This window comes from Phalacrocorax aristotelis, chromosome 17, assembly GCF_949628215.1.
Source record: "Phalacrocorax aristotelis chromosome 17, bGulAri2.1, whole genome shotgun sequence".
Lineage (NCBI taxonomy): Eukaryota > Metazoa > Chordata > Aves > Suliformes > Phalacrocoracidae > Phalacrocorax > Phalacrocorax aristotelis.
The window spans coordinates 10,391,402-10,411,448 of NC_134292.1; the positions used below are offsets into that span (position 1 = coordinate 10,391,402).

General features: G+C 41.6%; 1 protein-coding gene across 3 annotated transcripts in view; it reads left to right on the forward strand.

The window, feature by feature from the left end:
- The first annotated feature begins 587 nt into the window (after nt 1–587).
- CAMSAP1 (calmodulin regulated spectrin associated protein 1) overlaps nt 588–20,047 on the forward strand; it is a 29,346-nt gene continuing 9,886 nt past the window's right edge. The window contains exons 1-9 of one of the 3 annotated variants that reach the window (XM_075112199.1): nt 588–691; nt 1,459–1,621; nt 12,157–12,419; nt 12,606–12,767; nt 13,670–13,750; nt 14,705–14,737; nt 18,399–18,540; nt 19,526–19,665; nt 19,760–19,856. In XM_075112199.1, coding sequence (XP_074968300.1) covers nt 1,459–1,621; nt 12,157–12,419; nt 12,606–12,767; nt 13,670–13,750; nt 14,705–14,737; nt 18,399–18,540; nt 19,526–19,665; nt 19,760–19,856 — 1,081 coding nt within the window. In that variant the 5' untranslated portion in view covers nt 588–691. Of the gene's footprint in view, nt 692–950; nt 1,041–1,458; nt 1,622–12,156; nt 12,420–12,605; nt 12,768–13,669; nt 13,751–14,704; nt 14,738–18,398; nt 18,541–19,525; nt 19,666–19,759; nt 19,857–20,047 lie in introns of those variants that run through there. The other 2 variants (XM_075112197.1, XM_075112198.1) reach the window with 2 other exon arrangements.

Genomic DNA, 20,047 nt, shown 5'->3' on the forward strand with positions numbered 1-20,047 from the left:
TCTCTGGACACGCTCCAGTCCCTCCAGGCCCTTCTTGTCCCGAGGGGCCCAAACCTGAGCCCAGCATTCGAGGTGGGGCCTGCCCAGTGCCGAGCACAGGGGCACCGCTGCTGGCCACGCTACGGCTGACACCAGCCGGGCCGCTGCGGCCGCCGCGCCCGGGCTCGCCGGGCAGCCCGCGGCCTGAGCAGGCCGGGCGCCGGGAGGGGCTCCCCGCGTTTCCCCGGCAACCGTTGCCTAGCGAGGGCCGCGGGCGGCGGAGCCCCGCGCCTGCGCAGTCCTCATGCCTTCCTGTTACCCCGCCCCCCGCCCCGCGCCAGACCGGGCACTGGCGGCGCGCGCGGCAGCGGGCCCCGCCTCTTTTCCCGCCGAGCGCGCGCCGCTCCGGCCGGCCGGGAGAGGAGGAGGAGGAGGAGGACGACGACGAGGGGAGGGGGGGGGGGGGAAGAGGGCGCGCGCGCGAGGCGGGCGCATGCGCGCGCGCGCGGTCCCGAGCGTCGGCAGCCCCGGCCCGGCGGCGGCGGCGGCTCCTTCCCACCCTCCCTCTGTCCGTCCGTCTGTCCGTCCGTCCCGGCCGCCCTCCCGCACCGGCCCCGGCCCGCCGGGCCTCCCCCCGCCTCTCGGCGCGCCGCCGGGCCCCCGGGCGCCGGCCCCTCCCGCCTCGGGGATGAGGCAGCGGTAGCGCGGAAAGGTGAGGCGGCGGGGCCTGTAGGCCGCGGCGGGCGGCTTTGAGGGGCGGGGGCGGGAACGGCGGCGGGGGCTCGGCGGCTCCCGTGTGTGCGGAGCAGCCTCCCGGAGCTGGGTGGGCTGCGCCCCTCTCCCTTCTCCTCCTCCTCGTCCTCCTCCCTCTCCTCCTCCTCCCGGGTGGGGGCGGGGATGCGGGCAGGGCCGCGGCGGGGAGGGGGAGCCGCCGCCCCCCCGCCCTCCTCCGGCTTCCCGCCGCCCGGCGGGGCGAGCCGTGCGGGGCGGCTGCGGGAATGGGGGTGCGGGCCAGGAATCTCTGCTGCTTCTCCCGGGCGAGGCGAGGGAAGGACCCCCAGGTGCTGCCCCTGGCCTGCCCCGGCCCCGCGGTACCGGGGGGCGGCGGGGGGAGGGCGGGGAGGAGCGCCCCAGCCTTCCTTTATCGTCGGGCAGGTGATGGGCTGCGCCTTTCTTTGGCTAACGCCAGCTGCGCAAAGGGCTTTCTGCGAGCAAATCCGCGGCTGACAACAAAAAAAAGGGATGCTCGCCCTGGGCTCGGATGTCGTTTGATTTCCGAGTGGATTTTAAATGGCTAAATAAACCCTTCCAACGAAAACCCCGAAGGATGTCGGGCCTGTGGCGTTCAGCCCACCGTATTGTGCCTGGTATAACGCGCACCGGCGATACGTTCCGCCGACCCCTTTCCTGTGCGGTTTTAAAAATGCCGTGGGGGCGATTGCTTGTGTAAAAGTCCGCTGCCTTTTGTTTTTGTTTTAGATGGTGGATGTTGATGTTTGTGCGGGTGGAGATAGTACCAGAAGAAAAATGGATGCCCTAACAGATAGTGCAGTTGAGATTGTCCCTTTGGAGCTCTATGATTCAGCCAGAGCAAAAATAGCTGCTAATCTACAATGGATCTGTGCTAAAGCCTACGGAATAGGTAAGACCACTTTTATCAGGAAGTAATGCTTGGTTTTGTTCCTGCTTTTTCTGTCTCCCCCGCCATTCCAGAAGTAATTAAATTGGGCTTAAATCACCTTTGTTTTAAATATCAATAAGAGACAGTCTGTTCTCTTGTAATATTACCTGTTTCCTGGTGCTTTCGACAGGAATAATGGAACTATATGAGATGCCCTGAATTGGCAAACGTAATGGTGAATGCTCACGGATCGTGCTTGTGAAGAATTCGTACCTCAATATGTTTAAATCCTCATTTTAGCGGAGCTGACTTTCCTCCACAGAACCGTATGTCACTGCTTGCAGGCCCCAGGTCCCTCCAGGCTGTGAAGGCTTTAGTGCGCTTCCTTGTCTAGTCATCTTGGCCAACAGATGCTAGGGCCTTGGCACCCTTTGTATGCTCGGTTAGAACTTCTGGTTTTGTCAGATTAGGGTTTTGGTTTCAAAATGAACTAAAAAGCAATCCACTTATGATCAGCGATATTCTTTATCATAAAAGAAATGTCAAACGAACAGGTACAGTTTGTCCGTGTTCTGTGACATTAAACAGCAAGTTGTAGGCAATAGAGATGTTCTTCTTTCCCTTATGTTCTCATGAACCTTTATAGTCAAACATGGAAGAACAAAGATTCTTGGAGTATCAAATCTACGGTATTTTCCTGGCATCTATTGACATTTGCTTTGTTGCTTTGAACTAGATCTGTCTGTTCTGAATTATTGTTACTGGATTCACCTTGAGTTTAAGTAGCTTTGTTATGAAGAAATATGATGGAATATTTGTGGCTTTTTGTTTATCCAGAACAAAACTTATAATAAAAATGTGCAAAATCCTGTTTTGGAAAATGAGGTAGCCCTGTTAATCTAAGTCTAATTCGCCAAACTCGTAATATGCTTAATGGATTAGCACTAGCTTATGTTGGGACAAGGCTGAAGAAAAGAAGCCCGTTCCTGCAGTTTAATATTAATCTTTGTTGGAATATTGTTCTAAATTATTTTTCTTTTTTTAATATTTCCAGCTCTGTCAGTGTTCTCATCATCTTAATGATTGTGGGGAAAATGGAAAATCATGGTTTTATAATGTTTAATATTGGTGAAGGTATTTCATTACAAGCAACAAGAGACAAAAGAGCCATATTTATCAGATGATGTTTAAAAAATATGGGAATTTTGGGTGGGTGTTAGTAAAGCATTGATAACTTAAAAGAACTGAACGGGCATTTCCTCATGTAAATATTTTTTCCAGTGCTGGAATTGTAATGTTTCCTGAAGACTTTTTAGTGATCAGAGATAAAATGGATATTCCAGACACAGAGACACACTATTTATATTATTACTTTGTTTTGAAAGAAGGCGAACCCTAAATTAGAATGGACTGACGTGGATCCTATGCTGCAGAGAAGCACGGTGGCCTCCTGTTTCTTGGTAGTGTCTTCTGGGGCTCCAGAGCTCAGGGTTGTGTCAATAAGTCTTGGACCAGTTAACTGGTTAACAGCAGGTCTGTTTATGCGCTTGATAAGGCGGACTTATTTTGAATAAGTATTTGGCTTTCCTTTGCCTACAAGTTTTGGAAGAGAAACACACCTTTCGTAATGACAGTGATGTGATCTCTAGCATAGAGCAGGCTAGGCAGCGTTTGCCAGTTTTGCCGCTCGCATTTAGGCTTGTTCAGGTTATATTTTAATAGAAGTTAAATGCCATGAACAGTAGGAAAAAAAAATTTTTGCTTGGGATTTGGCGTTGCGTTGTTGGTGAGCTCTGGCGAGTAAGGGTTTTTGTGTCTTTGCAGCACCATGGCCCGTGGAAATTTAGTTAGATTTTTGAAATGGCTTCTGCAAGGTGTTGTCACTTAGTAACCATTACTTCAGGAATAGCAATGCAAAATACTGGGAATTTATAAGCCTCTTTAATTCATAGAGAGATGGGTTTGGAAAGGTTTCCTGTGTGATTATAATTTTGAATAATATTTGAACTTAATACATTACTTGTCGTCTCTTGGGGTTTTCTTTTTGTGTTAAGATATTGGATGTTGTTCAGTGGGTCTTGGGCAGCTACCAAGCAATTGTGAATTTGTTATATAAAATCTCACTAGACAGCTGGAAGTTTTGGGGGGCTTTTTTGTTATTTTAGACAAATTATTTTTTGTTATTTATACAAATCTGGTTGATTTGGTGGAAGAAAAATGTTTCTCTGTTTATAATATTACAACATCGTCTTATGTTCTGAAGTAATTCTTATCTGATAGGGCTTCCATAACTGCCTTCAAGTGGTTAAGTAAAGAGTGTTTTTCTGCAGTGTCAGATTTGGAATGGACAGACATGAGTTGACATAATTTTGTCCCTTAATCTTTCAAGTGCTGGTGCATACCCTGGATTTCATTTTCATCTGAGTAAAGCTAAGCTCATGCTGAAGTGTGGGAATGGTCAAGAGCAGGAATTTGATTCTAGCGTAGACTGTCACTAAAAGTAATTAATCACTGCAGGTTTTACCTGAAACTGTATTCTCTATTTATCGTTATAGAATGTTTGAATTCTCCCCATCTAAGCTGGCGTCTAAGCAGAAAAAAATCTTCATCCTTTTGTTTTATTTCTCAAGGACAAATTACTGAGAGCATGCATGACACACAGTTTGGAGCTGAAGTCCTAGTTTGGGCTTTGTTTCACTGGATGATGCATTCCTCCTTTTTTCTCGTCTGGCTGCGAAAAGAGAAAATTTTGGTAGCCAAACAATGGAGCACAGCTATCTTCTCTCTTAAACACTAATGCTGCTAGAGGGACAAACCCCTCTTCTTGCGTAGCAATTGGGCTGAATTGTTTGTTTCTGGAAGGCCATAGCTCCTCCTGTCTGTCTGTGGTGGCTGCCTGGTTGTGACAGATGGACTCCAGAGGGAGGTCCCACAGCTGTGTGCTGGTTTGGGCTGGGATAGAGTTAATCTCCACAGCAGCTGGTTTGGGGCTGTGGTTTGGATTTGTGCTGGGAACAGCGCTGATAACCCAGGGGTGGTTTCGCTCCTGCTGAGCAGGGCTTGCACAGAGCCAAGGCCTTTCCTGCCCCTCACCCACCCCAGCAGCGAGGGGCTGGGGGGCACAAGGGGCTGGGGGGGGGACACGGCCGGGACAGTGACCCCAGCTGACCCCAGGGATGTCCCACACCACACGGCGTCATGCTCAGCACACGGAGCTGGGGAGGGAGGAGGAAGGGGGGACGCTTGGGGCGATGGCGTTTGCCTTCCCCAGGCACCGTTAGGCGTGATGGAGCCCTGCTTCCCTGGAGATGGCTGAGCACCCCCTGCCGCGGGGAGGGGTGAAGGAATCCCTTGCTTTGCTTTGCCTGGGTGCGCGGCTTTTGCTTTACCTGTTAAACTGTCTTGATCTCAACCCACGAGTTTTCTCACACTTCCAATTCCCCGATTGCACTGGGGGCAGTTTGTGAGCGGCTCTGTGGGCCTGAGCTGCCTGCTGGGGTTAAACCACGACAAACTGTTTGTCTGGATTCCAGAAGACGGAGGGGAAGGATGTTGTGAAGGAAGGTGTTTCCCCATTTGGTGTCACCCCCTTCCCTCTCCCCAAATAAATCTGGGAGTACTGTCATGGATCACTCTCGAAGTCTGGGCATAAACATCTGGAAACTTTCTATACACTTGAAAGTCCGTTTAGCTGAGACAGTAGTTTAGGGAATGGATCTTGTTTAGAACAGAATTATCTTTTTCATCAGCAAACTTTGATTAGAACCAAATGTGCACTTGCAGGAATTGTACTAGCAGCGTGAAAATACAATTCAAAATGTTTAAGTGGCCGAGGAGCACGGGTGCCACTGAGTTTGTGGAGCTTTAGTTCACAGGAGGTGAGTGTGGGAGGTTTAGAGAGGCTTGGCAAGCCGCCCGTGGGAGAGATCACTTTTTCACAGTCGGTGGAATGAATCAGATTGCCAAGCGGTAACAGGGCCGCGCGCTGCACAAAGCTGAGCAGAGGGGAATGGACCTGGTCCTTCAGCGCCGCTGCCCCCTCGGGCTCTGAGCGGCAGCAGTCAGAATGAACACAACCACTCCATTTTCATTTGGTAAACTTTGGAAAACAGAAAATGACAATGAAAAATGTTGATTTCTCAGCAGATTTAGTTAGTACAGCATTAATTTATATGTAGAAATTAGGTTTTCCATCTTCACTGTTATAATGTTAAAATCTAGATGTGGAAGCAGTAGATGGAAGTTTTTCACTGTTGCAGCTTGCTGTGAGCAAGTGGGTTGTTTGCAACCCTTTCCGTAAGAAATGTTTTTGCTTCTTCAAAACCATTTGTACAATTTGGAGTTTTCAAAATTAACTTGGTGGGTTTTACTTATGTATTAATGCTAGGAGCTTTACAGTTTCCAGACTTAATGCCAACATGAGCCTGAGACCTTGGGCAAGATACAGACAGGAAAGCCGAGGACTAATATAATGCATTGAGAGGAAACGCAAGTTGTGGCTTTTTTTGGTCTTTGAAGTACTTACCTGTTAAATAAGGTTTTACAGTACCGTAACAGCTACCCACCGTTACCGGTTGGTAGAGGCAGTGTGAGCATGCTTCCTGGGCTGAATCACCTAAATCCCTGGGTTCCCCGCTTCTGTTCTTTGTCAGCTTTCTTCTCAGGTCCATAGTACAAGTATTTTTAAGGAAGCTGTTGTGTTTTGCAAATATTCAGTAGTTAAACATTTGTTTCTTTAATAATGCCCATTTCATAAACACTGAATATTCCTTGTGTGAACTTTACAGAGGTGAAGAATTCCATAATTATTATTTTGTCTCTTCTACTTCATCCAGGTTTGTGGCTTTATGCTTGATCAAAAGATATGATAATGAGAGTGCAGTCACTCTCACCAGTGGTATACAAATTCTTTAGCTTGTTTTTTCTTCTGCTGTTTTATGTAAATTTTCACGTGTAATAGTATAGATCACTTACGGACTTTATAATACAGTTCTGTAATGAGAACCAGCAAAGACTGTTTTGTTATAATGCAGGTGATCTTAGTTGCTGAGATGTAGCTTCTGCTCATGATCTGCAGCGTAGAGGACAGCCATGCAGTACTAAATAATTCTGTGAACAGATACTGATACTAATGAAATCCTACTCAGAATTTGAATAAGCTTCGTTCTGTTTACCGTGATGCTTTGGCTCTCTTTCCATGTGAAACCAGTTCTTCGTGCTTCTGGAGGAAAAATAAGATCTGGGATGTATCCACTTCTCCAGCTCGTGGGATAAATCAAATTTGTTCAGATCGCTGTATTTTTCTTTATCAAATTGTAATCATGTAGTTGTCTTTGAACAGGTTTTTGTAAGTGAGATGATGAAATAATGGTCCCTACCCTAAAGCAAGGAGAGGGAAGTCTGGCGATAATTGTCTCTCTGATGGTTGTTACAAGTGAAGTTATTTTTGTAATCCTGTAAACCAAACTATGTTGTATGCAATAATTTATACTTGGAACTGACAGTTTTTTGAGAGATTAGAACACACTGATATGATGGAACAGATCAAAAGAATTGCTAGAGAAATGGAAATTGAGAAATTATGGTTTATTTTTGAGTCCTTCATCTCTTATAAAAATAGCTCATAGAGGTATCTCTCCAGGAGCCTCAGTGGGGCAAGAACACTTAAGAGCTTGTGCTGCTGAAACTTAGAAAAAATACGGTATTACTTTGTTTTTCTGAGTGTGGGAAACAGCGAAAATGAGCAGGTTTGCTCTCTAATAAGCTGACTGCATGCAACTAAGTAACATGGTATAAAACTTACATAAAATCCAAATGTGAAGGAGATCCAGTCAACTCTGATATTGAGCGTAGCGTGATAAATTCTTTGACAACTCTTGACAGAAAACTTAGGACAAACTGAATTAATGCGGTATGCCTTCCCAGATCTGATTATCAGGTTATGTGCCATTGTTTTTAGGCTGCTGTAAAACACTGGTAGCTTTTAATCTTTATGTCTTTTGAACACCTCAGTTTGTTTAAAACTGGCAACCATACAGCTTGCCTTGAAGTTGATGTTACATTTTCCTGGGGTAACAACTCAGTGCACTAGGGAAAACAGAAGGTGTTCACAAGCTTTTCAATAACATGCAATAGTAACATAAAAGTGACTTCCTTTTGGAATTAAGATGGTATCAAAGGCCCTTTTATAAACAAAACAAAAAAAGGGCATGCTTTAATTGGTTTTTGTTTGCTTCGGTAGGATTTGTTAAACTGCTTGAGCAGAAATTTTTGTAGCTATAGCTTAGAAGTTAATTGCTCAGAAGTTAATTTTTCATATTGCTTTTTCCAAATTCCAAAGCATAAATGTGTAAAGATACAAGTTTTAATGCACTGAATTTTTCTGACATCTAAGTTCAGTTATAGGGCATGAAAGTAAGGTGTTGAAAAAGATGCTTATAGAAACTGGGACTTGGAAAGACTGGGACATTTTCTTCAAAAAGAGCAGTGACACATTCTGTAGTGAGGCACGCGAAAAGCATATGGTGTGGTTGGAGTTTGCCCGGTCCATAAAAACTGGGGAGGAAAGCTATCCATAATACCAGTGGCTACTTGTGTATCCAGTGTGTTATCTGAGTCAGTGCTAGGTTAACTCTGGTGGTGTATAATTGTCCTAAAACTGACAACGTATTCCTGAGATTTTTGGGAATGTGGGAATTTTGACATTTTTAAGGGTGTTTTGGAGGATGAGCAGACCTGGGTGCTGCAAGTGTCTTACATGGCATTATAAGAATCACTAGCAGAGATGTGAAAGGTAAGATAGTTCTCTTAGGTTGCTCTTTTGGATGCGGATTTCAAATATTGAAGATAATCTCACAGAGCGCTTTTTGTGTCCGTGGCTCTCTAGGAAGGCTGTGCTACCCCATTTGAGATAACTGCGTTGTGTAGAGGACATCTGCAACTGTGACATTTGGAAATTTCTCAACTCGGAGTTACATACTTCTATAGCATCCTTTTTTGCATTAGTTTTTCCTGCCGTTTATTTCTCACTTATTTGTGCTTGCCATGTGGCTGTTATGGTTATGTCCAGTATGAAACAAATTTGAATTAAATAGTAAAGTTAATATTACCACTCTTGAGCTTTGATGTGGTTTTTATGCCATAGGATTTCTGTGAGCCTTTAGTCGGGCATCAAATTAATTACAAAACTGTTTCTTTCTGTCACAGATTTAGCTGGCAGAAGTGTTGAGTACACTAATGTAGAAAATCAAACTGGGCCACTGTTTACAGTGAAATAAGTTGCAGTTATGGGAGCTTAATGCTTATGAATAACTTACAATAGTATTCAAATTATTAATCCTGGTACTAAAAGTTATTCCCTCTCCCCCTGCATCTTTAATCCTGTTCAATCCAAATCTGTTCAGTCCTTAAGCGATTATATGGAGATCAGAAACATGAAGTTAGAGGGCTCTTTAATGCAGAAGAAAAAGATTTCGGATCTCTTGACTGGACATCCAGACTAAAGAGGAGTAGCCAAGATACAAGGTGTATTTTTATTTATTTATTTAATTTTAAATATATTGATTTCTGTGACATGGAATCTCATCCTGAAGAACGAGATCCATTTATTGCTAGAAAAGGCTTTTAAAAATTTTAAAATGTTGCTAGTTTAAAAAAAAAAAAAAAAGAATGTGGGAGGTCTTACTGCCCCTGTCACGCAGGCAGCTGAGCTTCATATTCCAATAGTCACTTCTCTCTTAATAATTTGTGTAAAGATCCCAATCCAATAGATTGTGTCCCTTGTGGGTACGTTAGTGTTGAGGAGACTGCTTTTTGCTTTCTGAGGTTACTGTCTATAAAATAATCGCAGTCTGCCTTGTGGGAAAGGGACCTGAAGAAAATCCGAAGCGAGCTGTCTGCCCGCCGAGGCGGTGGTCGGCACGGGGAGCGGGGCAGCGGGTGTGCTGGGGGAAGTTCAGGGCTTCTTTGTCCAGCCGTTACTGACAGCGCAGTTTCAGGCAGTCACCTCGGTTACCCTGCTCTGCAGGGGTCTCTGGAGCTGGTGGAGGGCAGATGTTCGTACTAAGCCCCTCATCTAAGTACTTCAGATTTCAGACATTTTGAATTTGCATTTTGTTGTTTTAAGAAAGCCTTCAAAAGTTGGAGTGGTGCTAAAGCTCTTACCAGAGCTGTACTACTTCATGGATATTTTATGAGCTAGTATTCTATTATTTCCTTTCACAAAGAATTTTAGTTAAGAGCCGTGCCTCTTTGGGTGTTAAAGGTGTAGCTGGTTGTAATGAAGCTAAAACACTGATTATACGAGCTGCTTTACATTTTGGTTTTTGGATCTTTCCCCAGTCTTTAGAAATGGAGGCTCTAGTTCTCTTTCTGGAAATGGCAATGACCGTTAAATGGAATTAGCTTTCAACAGCCTTCGTTTTTACATCAGGTTGACTGTTGTTAAGAAGATTAAAAATATTTGAATTTATTATCTATTTCACTAAAAGTGGACACCCATGTTAAGAAATGCTACTTGCGTAGTGCCAGTGGGTTTTATTGTGTCTCTTCCAACCACCTTCAGTACACAGTCGGTATATCACAGCATTCAACGTCACGTAATGCAAAAAATAGGGATCTTGGTTTTTTTTTTAAAAACTTCAGAAAGCTTTCCATTTTGAAAAATAAGGACAGAACTGTGTGACTAACTGAGGAGCTGTTAGAGCTGTTACGACAACACTGGTTTACTACATATTTTTATTTAAGTGACGTGTACTTCTGGCTCACGTAATTGACAACCTTCTGTCTTAATGCTCATAAAAAAAGAGAAACTAAGTGCTCTGCTGTATACAAATACTGTGTGGCTCATTTTGCAGTTCAAAGATATGCTGTGGGTAGGAGGCTTTTTTTGAATGGGGAAATTTAATTATTCTGGAAATGAGCTGAATGAAAAGTAAATATGCTGCCAAATTAATAATCATTTTAACTGTAGATGTACATATTTAAAATGAACTGTTAAAGTGACTTTGGGGGAAGATCTTCAGAGTGACTGGATAGCAAAAGATAGAATTTTATGTTTGAAAATTATGAAGTGTCGGGCTTCTGTTACAACACACTTGAGGCTAAAAAGTATTTTTCCTGGAGTTGAAAATTCGTTATTACTGCTAGGCTGTTACCAAGATCAACAGCTTCTAGTCTGATTACTGAGTGTTAGTAGAAGTATTTATTTTGGGATATATCTATTTTTAACTTGTTTTATGTGATTTCAATAACATCAAGCAACTATTGCCTACAACAGCGTTTCCTTCCACTTTCAACTGTTGTAATCAGTTGATGTTTGCCTTGTGTTGTGGTGTTGCACTACTTGTTGTAGTGTTACAACCTGGCAGTACTTCAGCTAGCGACGTATGGATTTGAAATGTCTCAGATGCGTTTAGAGTGATCAGAATATTAGCAGTTGTTAGTGCCTTTCTTTCCACCAGCCGTGAAGCTGTGCTGATTCGTAGCAAAAGTGCAGGTCTCTGAGGGGTGGGAAGTGGTGGGGATGAAGTGGTGTGCGAGGATGAAGTCTTCCATGTTGTTACTTTTAACTTGCATGTAAATTACTACAGTCAGGATCTGTGTTCGGTTTGAAAAACCCACAAGACAACTTGTGGAAATTGTGCCATTCCAAAAGACGTTCATTTGAGACTTGGTTTAAAACTCATGTCAAATCCAAATCCAAGTGGAATGATTTTGCTTCGTAGACTTCAATTTTTGTATAAAGGCTGAAAAGCTGCAATAGTTTGCTTCGATTCTCTTGTCTTCAAAAACATAGGCGATCAGCTCACTGGAGACTCGGTTGTATTGCAAACAGTTTGTAAGATGCTCACAGTTTTGGTCAGATATTTTGGTCTTTCTATGAACTTTGGCAGTTTAGAACCAAGAAATATGCGGCTTAGTTTTCTTTTTCAATGTGAGAACGTTTGGCCGGCCACTCAGAGTGACGGAGCATTGCAGTTATTTAATTGCTGTGCACAGATGGCTTGGGAATTGCTTGAAGTAGCTGTAAACTTTGCCTTGAAGATATATATACTTTGCCCATCTGATACACAGAGCATTTTAGTCTGTGATCTAAGGGAACGATTTATAATTCCAAATAAAGTGAAAATACTAATAATATGCCCTAACTAGTAGAGGTGATGGTGTATCATTCTGATTAAGCTGGGCCTTACTCAAGGAAACCACTAGAGGTGCGTAGAGGTCAGTGGGACTTTTGTCGATGCTGAAGTACTTCCTTGAAAGGGACTCCGGTGTCTTGAGAAAGCTAACTGGTAATGTATAGGATATTTACTGAAGTATTTATATGGCAGGAGCCAATTATATATGCTTTACTTAATTAAAATTTAAGCACAGAGACCTATTGAAAACCATTTGCAATATGAAACTGCAGATTTAATCACATTTGGTATTTTTTGTGCTTAATTTTTTTTTGTCCTTTCATATGCTATCTTTGAATGAAAGTAAGAATGTTTACATTTGTTCATAACTGATGCCTTAATAGTGCCGCTTGTTGAAACTTCTCTTCGTTGTTTCAGATAATGTCCCAGAGGAGCTGAAGGACCCATTTTACATAGATCAATATGAGCAAGAACATATTAAACCACCCGTCATCAAGCTGCTGCTGTCCAGCGAGCTGTACTGTCGTGTCTGTAGCCTCATTCTGAAGGGGGATCAGGTGGCTGCTCTGCAGGGACACCAGTCAGTGATCCAGGCTCTGTCTCGAAAAGGGATTTACGTCATGGAGAGTGATGATACACCTGTGTCTGAGTCTGATCTGGGCTGTGCACCAATCAAAATGGTTAGCTTAATTAAATCCACCTAATGATCTTTTTATTTAACACTATTTAAAATAGTTAATGGAATGAAGAGCTCTTAATTTCTAGGTCACTAACCTCAGGAATTTTCCATTTTAAACACAGTTAGAATATATATTTTTTTTCTTAAAGGGTTTTATTTTTCAATACTCATTGTTTTCTTCTTTTAGAGTTCTCATATGGCAATGATTGATGCTCTTATGATGGCCTATACTGTAGAAATGATCAGCATTGAGAAGGTGGTTGCTAGTGTCAAGCGTTTCTCTACATTCAGTGCCTCAAAAGAACTGCCCTATGATTTGGAGGATGCAATGGTTTTCTGGATTAACAAGGTAAAACCTATTTTGAGAAAAGCATGCCTGTTTTGTATTGTCACTTTTCAGATTTTTTTAAGAAGGTTCTGATGAGTGTCTTCCTTTAATCTTTCGTACCTGGGCATTTCTGTCATCTTTTCTGCCTCAGATGAAGAGAACTGCTTTAATGACTGTGTTGTTGCTCGTTACCTCAAGTCCGACGGTAGTTGGGAGCAATATCCTCCTAATACAGATTATTATTAATGGTATTTGATTCCCTTATTACTGCAGTGTATTCTGATTTCATCTTCTTGCTTGGCCTCCCAAGGTTTCCATATGCATTGGGAAAGAGAATCAGACTAGCAGGGAAATGCAATTTCTCTTTTTTTAGGGATGGTGTAATAAAGCTCATCAATTTTTCAAGGCAAATTTAAAAATAATTAAGAACTAAATTAGGAAAACTGTAGAAATGGGGTTCTTTATTTTCAGATGAGCTGAATGAGGGGTTTTGTTTGTTTTGGGGGGCTTGTGTTGGGTTTTTCGTTTTTTGTTGTTGTTGTGTGTTTTTCTTTTATTGTGAAGTATCATTTCATGTTAAATAACAGGATAGACTTAGTTCTGTCTAGCTTGAATACATTTAACAGAAATACTGGAACTTTTCTAAGGGTAGAGGTAAAGTTACTGAAGCCCTTTCAGTTGACAACAGAGTCGCGTTCCAAAGAGAACGTCTCCTTTGCAAACCCATGATTCCCTTGTTGTGATTATAGCTACTGCTAGTAAGAGAGTTGGTCTTGAAAGCTGTTCTAACACAGTGTTTGGTGAAATTTCTATGTTTGTAGAATTAATTGAGCATTAAGTAAAAGGAGGAAGGAGAAAACTTGGCTTGCGGAAACATCTATTCAGATGTATTTTACTATCTTTTCTATTCTGTGCCCTTTTAGGTGAACCTTAAAATGAGAGAGATAACGGAGAAAGAGATTAAATTAAAACAGCAGCTAATGGAAAGTCCAGGGCACCAAAAGGTAAAACAAATTTGTCTTGAGTTGTGATTTCATGTATTGATAATTAATGGATTTAAATATAAACAATCTCAGTATTTCCTTTGTCAGAGAAATGAGAGGCATCTGGTTCTTGACACTCCTGAGATTTTGTGCATGCAATTCATTTTGTGTCTGTCATCAGTGCCCCTCCTTACCTTTCAAGCCCACTGGTATCTTCTGACGTTCCTGTGTGTTTCAGTTGGACTCAAATAACTTGTTTCAACTTAAAATAACTTGTATCAACTTTACATAGGTAAATATGACTCAGCTTTCACAGCACAACATATATATTTTGAAAGCTCTTGGGGCGTATTCATTTTGCATGGATTAATTGTCTAATGCATATTCAGAGGCTTATTCAAGTTCTACCTAATAAGCATACTCTTGGCATTCAGATGTTACATGTGTGCATGTAGTTTTTTCCACCTTTTTCCCTTGAAATTATGTCACAATGCACTAACATTGCAAAATATAGTACACTTTCATTTCTGGTGAATAGCTCTTTCTCAAATGTAATATATATCAGCTCTCTGAACTCCCAGTTTAAGGTCTGATGAAGCCTTAAGAAAAACTGCTGTGTTCTTCCCTCAGATTGGCATTGCTGTGCAAGGTGGATAATAGTGTGACATGAACGAGGCACAGTTGTCTAACTAAATTGTTAGTGGCAAAGGTAAAATAATATCCTTCAATGGTGAGGGGCTAAGAGCTGTTTAATTTACAAGTCAATGTGTGGTCTGAAGGGTCCCTTTAACCATTTGCCTCGCTATTGACTTTTGGGTCTCGTTTAAATATTTTTGCATCTAAATTTCTAGGCTACAACTCCTCTAAAACATGAAAGTGTTTATTGCTGAAGTGCATTTAAGTATTACTGCTTTTAACTTGCATTGCTGATGTTCCTTTCCTATTCCTACATTCCTTTCCTTGCTTCCTGAGCAGTCTCCTTCCAAATGGTATTGGAAATTAGTACCTGTAAGTGAACTACTTTTACACCAGTTATCATCCACAAAATCATGGCTTTTTAAATTTCTCCAGAGTGTTTGCTTCCATTACAATGCTTCTTAGATGGTCTTTGGAAAAAAAAAAACAAAAAACAAAAAAACACCACCAAACTGTGTGAGCTTTTGGGTCATCAGTTTTCATAACATGACTTTTGCATACTGTACAGCATACAGCATAATCACTTTACAGCATTTCAAAAGTGTTTCCACAGTGCAGGAGTGAGGGGTATGGAGTAGCAGCAAAAAAACTAGAAAATTAACAGCAGTTGAAATGGTTGCATTTACTATTTTTGTTGTGAGTAGGCAATTGATCACAGCACTAAGGTGATATAAAAGCTGGTCGGTTTAAATGGTTGCTTAATCTTTGAATCCATAGTTAAGATACCTGGATGTTTGCGGTAGTTCATTAAATAATGCTCTTGCACAGGTTTGTAAATCTGTCAAAGCCAGAACACCGTTATTCACTGAGATGGGGTTAGAAGATTTGACAAACCAGTCTGGACCTGTTACAACAGTTGCTGGAGTTGTATGGTAAAATAATGAGACTGAAGCTAGCATAATGGGAGGAAGGACAGAATTAACATTTTGTATAGCAGGACAAAATACTTATTTTCTTTATGGTGAACTGTGACAATGGAATATCAATTCCGCTATATTAAAAAAAAAAATAAATTGTACTTCGAGCGTACAAGCCTGCTTGCTTTTGGCTGAGTTTCCTGGTTTTATTTCAGCTTGCAGAGATTTTTCTGTTCCTCTGCTTTCCTTAGCCTTGATAGCCTCTGTCCTGCTCTTGCTGGGTTTGGTGGTTTTCCTTTTCTCTCTGGGAAGATGAGAGCTGTTGTCTCAGTTGCAAATCCCAGAGAGCAGTGCACTTGGAAGAGGCCGGTGTGATCGGGCAGTCGCCTGTCCCCACAGTCTCTTTCTTTCCACAGAGAGCTCAGTCCCACTCCTCTGCCTCAATCCTTTATTTGTTTGAACGAAATGCACAGACTGCAGTAAAAACTTTAAATATCCGAAATAAAGGAAATTCGAGTGGGGACCTGCAAGCTAATAAAACCTGCGGCAGAGCCCTACCTTCCAGCCTCACTTAATGACCTGTGCCCGTGCGTAATGAAGTCTTGCCCCAGTGCTTATCACTTACATTCTAGCGTGCTTAAAGATCACATCTGTGTTTGCGGCGTACATTTGATAGCCTTTCGAGGAAGCTGAGTAGGTTTATGTTGTGTTTAAAGAGACGACTGGGTGAGAGTAGAAGAAACTACAGGACTGGCATTGACTTGCAGGCTATCGTTGAGCAAGTTGGTGGTAAAGGAACGAGTAACCAGAGGTTATCTCGCTGCTAGTCCAGTACCGCTTAAATTACACTGGTTTACTGGCAGATCTTGCGGTCTCCATAGTAGCTGTCCCACTGTGTCACTTCTGTATTTCTTTTTTCTTTTGTGACACTTTTTTTTTTAAATATAGAGTTATCTCTATTTCAGTAGCACCCATTTCTGCACTTTAATGCATACAAACGTCACTAATTGTGTGCACGGTGGGGGAGCAAACCACAAAACTCTGCTTAGAATATAAGAAATAATTCAGAATTGTTAGCAAAAAAGACTTGAAGAGAATAACGGTTGAGCAAAAAATAAGGAGTTAAATTAAATCCATAAAAAACCCTCCTTGATGATAAATTTGTGGGTTGTTTTCACTAAAGCTAGAATAAACAAGGAATTCTTCTAGATTTTAGTTCACAATATTGACTGTAGTCGGCTTAAATAACATTTAAGCCTAATGGAAAGGAACTGTTTGTATCTACTTTAAATACAGGAGGAATTAAAGTTCAGAAAGAAATTTCTGAAGTTTGTCTGTAGCATGCTTAGTTTGACTAAGTGGATAAACGATGAACCTTTTAAGCTAACCAGTTCACCTTAGTGTGCATACTTATTTTATCAGACTTAAGGACCACATTTCCAGTGCGTGATGGATGTTGCTAATGCGTTTGTGTTTCTTGTTTGAATAATCACCATTGCATATCTCGCTATTTCTTTTTGTGTAAGCCTGATCTGATGCATGCCATATCGCACTGCATGCTGGAACCAGTGGAATATGCTCGTGTGGTACAGTATGATTCACGTTCCATTACATATTTGTGGAGTGCTCCAGGCTGGGGAAAAAAAATAATTTGTACCTGGTAAAAAGAGAGGGGAAAATAGCATTAACACATAGAGGTAGCTTTTAGAGGTGCTTCCCTTTGCCAGGGAAACTTAACGCAGCAAGTTTATGATTGTGCAAAATAAATGAAGCCCGTCCTTATTGCTCTGATTATAAATGATCTTCATTCCTTCGAACAGATTTTTTTTCTCAGCCTGTGCCATCCTAAACCAACACATAGGAGTATGTGCGTGTTTGTGTAGAGAGCTTTCCCAGGTTGTCTTGGAAAGCGTATGGTACTATTGGTAAAATCCAGCTTTCCTCTGATGATTAAATACAGTCTCTGTATATCTGCCTGTTAGGCCAGCACATCATTCAGGATAGTTAGATGCTATGTGATGTTAATGTGCTAAAGTGTAAAAGTCTGAGAAAAATCTTTTTCCAACATGGAAAGGTATTTCTGCTGGGCTCTGAAGTGTATTGTTCTTTTGCTTGCCTGATCACTTTGCTGCTCAAACTTAGATACAGCCTTCCAGTCTAGCTGGTGTGTGGATGCCTAGGAAATACCAGCACTAAAACTTTTCTTGCAAAAGTTGCAAGAAGCAATGCCAAGGTCTGTCCTTTAGTCAACAGGCTTTAGCTACTCTGCACCTGTGCTCCACATTGTGTGAGGGCGAGGCGGTGGTTTGGAGAAGAATCAGTGTCACAGAATCCCAGGTTGGAAGGGACCTCAGGGATCATCTAGTCCCAACCGTTCTAGGAACAGCACAGCCTAGACAAGATGGCCCGGCACCCTGTCCAGCCGACTCTCGAAGGAGAGGACTCTTGAAGAGTTTGATCTTGATCCATACTGAAATCAAGGAGAGTTTTGCCGTTGATTTAAAAGGCCTGCTTGCTCTTCTTGCTGACCATTTTTGGGAAAGGCCATGTTATTTTTCTTGTGCAACACATCAGTAGTGTATACTGACTTGCCAGACATACGATGTTCTGAATCTCTCAGAGAACCTTGCTGTCTGGACATGGTGGCAAGTCTGTGGATGTAGGTAACGTATGCAGAATTGCTGGCTCATCTGAATTATTTTTTGCTGTGTGTGGCTTTGTTTTGTTTTGTTTTTTCCCCCCAAAGCTTTAAGTGTTTCCATGTAGTTATCTGTGTCTCTTTCTTTGGATCTCCTGCATTCATGCATCTTTGGGGAAGCATTTTGACTTAAAATGCTTGTAATAAGTGAAAATGTGTGAATGAAGCTAGGAATTCAGCAGCACAGATTGCTTCCAGATATGAGGAGAATGATTAAAAGGGAAGCACCGTATTCTTCAGAATTGGCTTCCATTGAGAGAAAAGTATAACCTTGTAAATTGTTCTTGACCTTGAGCAGAATGCTATAAAGGATCCACTGAAAAGAGTGTTCAGTGTTTAACAAGAATTCCTTTTTTTTCTCTCTTTTTTTTCTTTTCTTTTTGTTAGCATCATATGAACACTTGTTTTCTTTTGTTAGGTGCGTTACCGAAGAGACCACCTTTCAAGCAGGCAACTACCTTATTTTCCTTTGCTTGAAGATTTGATGAAGGACGGTAGCGATGGTGCTGCTCTTCTAGCTGTGATACACTACTATTGTCCAGAGCAAATGAAACTAGATGGTATGTAATAAAGGCTTCAAAAAAAAAACCAACCCAAAATAATAAACATTTCTTCAATCTTCAAAAGTTGAACTAGAAATGCATTAGCAAATCAAAATGTGACACATCTAACAGGTAGGGGACTACAGCAAGTTAGTCAGGTCCCATATGGAATCTGCATCAGTGTATTTAAAAAGTAACCTCTCTTCGATCTTGGTTTTTTATTTACTGTATTTAGAAGGCTCTGCTCTGTATTTTATGACCTGCAAAACAAGCCTTTCTTTTATAGATCTAGATGATATGACTTTCTTTGCTCAAATAACTGAGCTTGGTTTCAATAGACCATAATAAAGGAACACATGCCCAGTACTGTTAGCTGATAATTCTCCTGTCCTTCTGTAAGAGTACATAATTTGCCATTTTAAAATCTAGATTTTTAAAATAGCTTTTCCCAGTCTTCAGCAATTGTCACTCTTCAGCATTGCAAACGTGAGTTCTTTTTCCTAGGAAATGTTTTTTCTCAGTAATTCAATGTCCTTGTTGCAACCAGCTTCAACAAATCAATTTTGTATTGGTTTTTAAATTCTCAGATATGTTGTACCTTGCAGAGCTCCTGAATGTTTTCAGAAGGAACCAGCACTGTGAATCCTAGGAGTAACCTTTTATTATTTGCAAATCAAGACCTCTGGTTTTAATTGCTTTTGTATTTTGTCACCCTGTGTGTTCTTTGTAGCCCTCTTACCTTTTCTGTCGCTGTGATAGAATCCTCTGTGGGTTCTACAATGAATGCAAAATTGATACTGTTTTATCTGTGGTTTTCTTCCTCCTTTTCCTATCCCTCTAGTATTTAACAGGTAGAGAAATGTCACTGGTAGCCAAGAAATATTAAATAATGGTGTGTAAGCCGTCTGTGAAGTTCCTGTATGTAGTGTTTCTGTTAGCTGTGGATGGAAGGTTAATACGTTGGAATAGTGTCATAACTTACTTGTCTTTCTCACCTTTCTAGATATTTGTTTGAAGGAGGTAACATCAATTGCAGACAGCCTCTATAATATTCAACTTCTGAGAGAGTTCTCAAATGAATATCTAAACAAATGCTTTTACCTCACACTGGAGGACATGTTATATGCTCCTTTGGTTTTAAAGGTAAGAAACATAATGAAGGATGTATTTTTTAAATAAAATGTGTGTAAATCATAAGCGTTTTGTTATTGTGAGGTGTGTTTTCTTTCTGTTTTAGCCTAACGTCATGGTGTACATTGCGGAACTCTTCTGGTGGTTTGAGAATGTCAAACCAGACTTTGTACAACCAAGAGATATTCAGGAAATAAAAGATGGTAAGTTTTTAATTCTTGATAAATGTTAGCATGTCATTTAAAAAATACTTACATTACAACGAAACTGTTGCACAGTGGTGTTTTCTTCGGAATTTTGTTTGTATCCAAACTTTCTGCTTGCTGGGGACCTTTGAAAGCAATAAAAATGGAAAATTGGAAGGAAAGTTAGTCCTAGATCCACTTGAGTTCTA